Here is a 4974-nt window from a genome sequence, read left to right on the forward strand (position 1 = left end):
TGGATCAGTAAACCAGCTACTATCAGCATATCTCAGGATACATCGGTGCCAGAGACCCAGGGGGATGTTCACTGTCGGATGTGCAAAAGTTTGTGTCGCTCCAGTTGAACGTTTTAGCGGCATATTTACCGACACTACTGATGCAAGTGAGCAGGGCCGCAGCAGTTACAGTGCCTTGCCAAATTATTCATACCCCTTGAATTTTTCCACATTTTGTCACGTTACAACCACAAACTTAAATGTATTTTATTGGGATTTTATGTGATAGACCAACACAAGGTATGGCATAATTGTGAAGTGGAAGGAAAATGATGCGTGGTGTGTTTTTACAAATAAAAGTCTGAAAAGTGTGGTGTGCATATGTATTCAGCCCCCCTGAGTCAATACTTTGTCGAAGCACCTTTCACTGCAGTTACAGCTGAGAGTCTTTTGGGGTATGTCTCTACCAGCTTTGCACGTCTAGAGACTGCAGATTTTGCCCATTCTTCTTTGCAAAGTAGCTCCAGTTCAGTCAAATTGGATGGAGAGCGTCTGTGAACAGTCATTTTCAAGTCGTGCCACAGATTCCCAATAGGATTTAGGTCTGGACTTTGACTGGGCCATTCTAACACATGAACATGCTTTGATCTAAACCATTCCATTGTAGCTCTGGCTGTATATTTAGGGTCGTTGTCCTGCTGGAAGGTGAACCTCCGCCCCTGTCCCAAGTCTTTTGCAGCTTCTAACAGGTTTTCTTCCAGGTTTGCCTTGTGTTTAGCTCCATCCATCTTCCCATCAACTCTGACCAGCTTCCCTGTCCCTGCTGAAGAAAAGCATCCCCACTACATGATGCTGCCACCACCACGTTTCACTGTGGGGATGGTGTGTTCAGGTTGATGTGCAGTGTTAGGTTTCTACCACACATAATGTTTTGCATGTAGACCAAAAAGTTCAATTTTGGTCTCATCTGACCAGAGCACCTTCTTCCACATGTTTGCTGTGTCCTCTACGATGTTTCAGTTCTCTTGCTGATGTTGGGAGGAGTGAGGAGGCTGCTTAGACAAGACATGAGTGAGAGACCATCCTTTGTGGAAGTCTTTTATGGACTGACGCACCTGTTTATCACTTAGTGATTGTATGCTTCAGGTTAGGGAGTGGAGGAAAGGATATCTCATGTCTCAAGATATTTTTGGTTTCTTTTTCCATGCATGTGTGAGGGACTTGGATGCAAGGAAAAGACAAGTGAGGGAAATGTGGATACAGGTAAAGGAATTGAGATGTACCCTTTGTTGTCCTCAGCACTCAGCATGACTTTTGTAAATGCTGCTATGCTAACACTGATTGATATGCAAGGCTATAGCAATGGAACTAGTACTGTATTACAGTGACATGGTCATCACACGGGTCATATTGTTTGAATGGACATTTGAAAACAATACACTTCCTTAACTTGGGTTTTGGCTAACTGTGTAATGAATTTAAAAAAATGTTTGAGTAAGAAATAATGATTAAAGGGGTACTCCTGTGATTTTTTTTGTGTGTCAAAGTCTGTTGACAGGTGTTGGGACGTTCTACTGCATATGTGAAAACAAAGTTGCGTAAAAGCTTTTATTCCTCCAGAAGGAGCTACAGTATTGTTGAAAATAATAGCAGTACAATGTGACTAACCAGAATAATCCAGGTTTTTAGTATATTTTTTATTGCTACATGGCAAACAAGTTACCAGTAGGTGCAGTAGATTCTCAGAAAGCAAACAAGACCCAGCATTCATGATATGCACGCTCTTAAGGCTGTGCAATTGGGCAATTAGTTGAAAGGGGTGTGTTAAAAAAATAGCAGTGTGGCATTCAATCAGTGAGGTCATCAATTTTGTGAAATAACAGGTGTGAATCAGGTGGCCCCTATTTAAGGATGAAGCCAGCACTTGTTGAACATGCATTTGAAAGCCTGAGGAAAATGGGTCGTTCAAGACATTGTTCAGAAGAACAGCGTACTTTGATTAAAAAGTTGATTGGAGAGGGGAAAACCTATAAAGAGGTGCAAAAAATTATAGGCTGTTCAGCTAAAATGATCTCCAATGCCTTAAAATGGAGAGCAAAACCAGAGAGACGTGGAAGAAAACGGAAGACAACCATCAAAATGGATCGAAGAATAACCAGAATGGCAAAGGCCCAGCCAATGATCAGCTCCAGGATGATCAAAGACAGTCTGGAGTTACCTGTAAGTACTGTGACAGTTAGAAGACGTCTGTGTGAAGCTAATCTATTTTCAAGAATCCCCCGCAAAGTCCCTCTGTTAAAAAAAAGGCACGTGCAGAAGAGGTTACAATTTGCCAAAGAACAAATCAACTGGCCTAAAGAGAAATGGAGGAACATTTTGTGGACTGATGAGAGTAAAATTGTTCTTTTTGGGTCCAAGGGCTACAGACAGTTTGTGAGACGACCCCCAAACTCTGAATTCAAGCCACAGTACACAGTGAAGACAGTGAAGCATGGTGGTGCAAGCATCATGATATGGGCATGTTTCTCCTACTATGGTGTTGGGCCTATTTATCGCATACCAGGGATCATGGATCAGTTTGCATATGTCAAAATACTTGAAGAGGTCATGTTGCCTTATGCTGAAGAGGACATGCCCTTGAAATGGTTGTTTCAACAAGACAATGACCCCAAACACACTAGTAAACGAGCAAAGTCTTGGTTCCAAACCAACAAAATTAATGTTATGGAGTGGCCAGCCCAATCCCCGGACCTTAATCCAATCGAGAACTTGTGGGGTGATATCAAAAATGCTGTTTCTGAAGCAAAACCAAGAAATGTAAATGAATTGTGGAATGTTGTTAAAGAATCATGGAGTGGAATAACAGCTGAAAGGTGCCACAAGTTGGTTGACTCCATGCCACACAGATGTGAAGCAGTTATAAAAAACTGTGGTCACTAAACTAAATCTTAGTTTAGTGATTCACAGGATTGCTAAATCCTAGAAACAAAAACGTTTGTACAAAATAGTTTTGTGTTTGTACAGTCAACGGCAGACACTGCTATTTTTTTGAACACACCCCTTTCAACTAATTGCCCAATTGCACAGCCTTAAGAGCGTGCATATCATGAATGCTGGGTCTTGTTTGCTTTCTGAGAATCTACTGCACCTACTGGTAACTTGTTTGCCATGTAGCAATAAAAAATATACTAAAAACCTGGATTATTCTGGTTAGTCACATTGTACTGCTATTGTTTTGAACAATACTGTATGTCCAAGCTGCAGCCACATGGTCTCTCATCCTGTTCAGTCACCAAAGAGCAGCTTGACCCGAAAGCCTGTAACAGTCCCTCACATTCTGCTGCGGCCTCCCAAAAAGAGAGCTCTGACTTATAAACGGCCTGTTCTTCCTATGTGGTCATAACACAGACAATGTCTCAGATGAGTAACAACTGTCACATTGTAAACCTGCTCTTTCCTGGATGTTTTATCTAATGTCAGAAAAGAGACCTGGGTGTGTTGTCTTGGATTCAGAGGTGATTCACAGCTGTGCAGTGCTGCAGTGTCCTGCTGAGATACTTGACCAAGATCAGGATGTTTCCTTCATCTGCTGGTTGATAAAGGGTCATTCATGCTCCTGCCTCGTTCAGACTGGGCGAGTGCAGAGCTCTTTGCTCTGGTATCAGGAGGAGAAACATTCAAGAGTGTAGCGATACAAAACGCTGCTGCCAGGCTTTTAACAGTCATGTTTTTAATCCTAAAATGTTATGAACCTTCTGTCCCATTAAATGCACATTTTCCATGTATGTATAATTTTACACACATTTGCCCAGAACTCATCATGTTAAGATGCAACCTCCTTTGGAAGCTTTGGATACAAATAAAGTTCTGAGTCTGGCAAATATCACAAGTTCTAAAAAGCTTGAAACATTCAGACACGTTCTTTGTTTGTTCCTCCTTCAATAGAAACTGCGGGACGCCGGTGTCGAGGTGCCAGAGGCCGGGAACAAGGGAGCAGGACCGCAGGAAGAGAACCAGAATTTAAAAGCAGAGGTGAAGACCTTGAAGGAGGAGCTGGACACCACCAAGAAAGGTGAGGAGGAGGAGGAGAGGGCGGCGGTGGCAGGCGAGAGAGAGAACAGAAAGAGAGGAGGAGCTGGACATCAGGACAGGAGGAGGTGAAACGAGGAAAGTTGGAAAAACTGTATGTAGATATCCTCTGACACACTGCGAGCGACAGCCAGGTGAGAGCAGACACAGTCAGCAGAAACTGAAGCAGAGTTGTTCACTGCTCTGCTACACGAAGCATTTGAATCAAAATGGAGGAAAAACATATGGTCTCCGTCTCCTCTAAGCAGTCAGCGTGACGTTAAAAAGAATGAATGAGGTGGAACCAGCTAGCTAACACACTGGACTTAGCAGCATGTAGTACAGCAGGTACGCCAGAAAACAACCGTCCAGTTGGAGCAGAGGAAGTAAAAGGTTCAACGCCGAACCACACGTTCAGCTAAAGCCAGTTACAGCCGGCGGCTTTGTGTCTGTGTTAGGCTGCAGCACTGCACCATGGTATGAAAGCTGATGGTTATCATATCATCCGCTTTCCTCCTTTGATGATTGTTTAGGGCAGTGCGACAGCATTTCTCACTCCTGTCAGTTTCACAAACCAGTCAGTCAGTTAATGGAGCAAAGAATCAGCTGATTAATCCCTAATGGAATGAATCAATAGTCGCACTTGGATACAAACTAGTTGTAAAGAGCTGCACCTCAGACGACTACAGCAGTGCATGAGTGATGTTAATGTAATAGGAGTGAGTGAACAGCTTCTGCACTGGGTACTTTTCAGAATAATACTTATCCAGTGCAGGTGTTGTAACACAGTACTTTGTGATATTAGTACTTAAGTAAATGATGTGAATATTCCTACTGGTGCTATAACAGGCTTTAGTTACTGTGAAACCAGGATGTTTTCAGAGACTGTTACTGTTCTGTGGCAGCCTGAGTCTGTATGAGGACATC

The 4974-nt window shown here is 42.9% G+C and overlaps 1 protein-coding gene across 1 annotated transcript in view; it reads left to right on the forward strand.

Moving 5' to 3' along the window:
• Positions 1–4974, forward strand: part of bcap31 (B cell receptor associated protein 31) — a 25566-nt gene that overhangs the window by 16812 nt on the left and 3780 nt on the right. Inside the window, exon 6 of the mRNA XM_020614998.1 lies at positions 3925–4051. Coding sequence (XP_020470654.1) covers positions 3925–4051 — 127 coding nt within the window. The remainder of the gene's footprint in view (positions 1–3924; positions 4052–4974) is intronic.

Source organism: Monopterus albus, unplaced genomic scaffold (genome assembly GCF_001952655.1).
Source record: "Monopterus albus unplaced genomic scaffold, M_albus_1.0 scaffold155.1, whole genome shotgun sequence".
In the NCBI taxonomy this organism is placed as follows: Eukaryota; Metazoa; Chordata; class Actinopteri; order Synbranchiformes; family Synbranchidae; genus Monopterus; species Monopterus albus.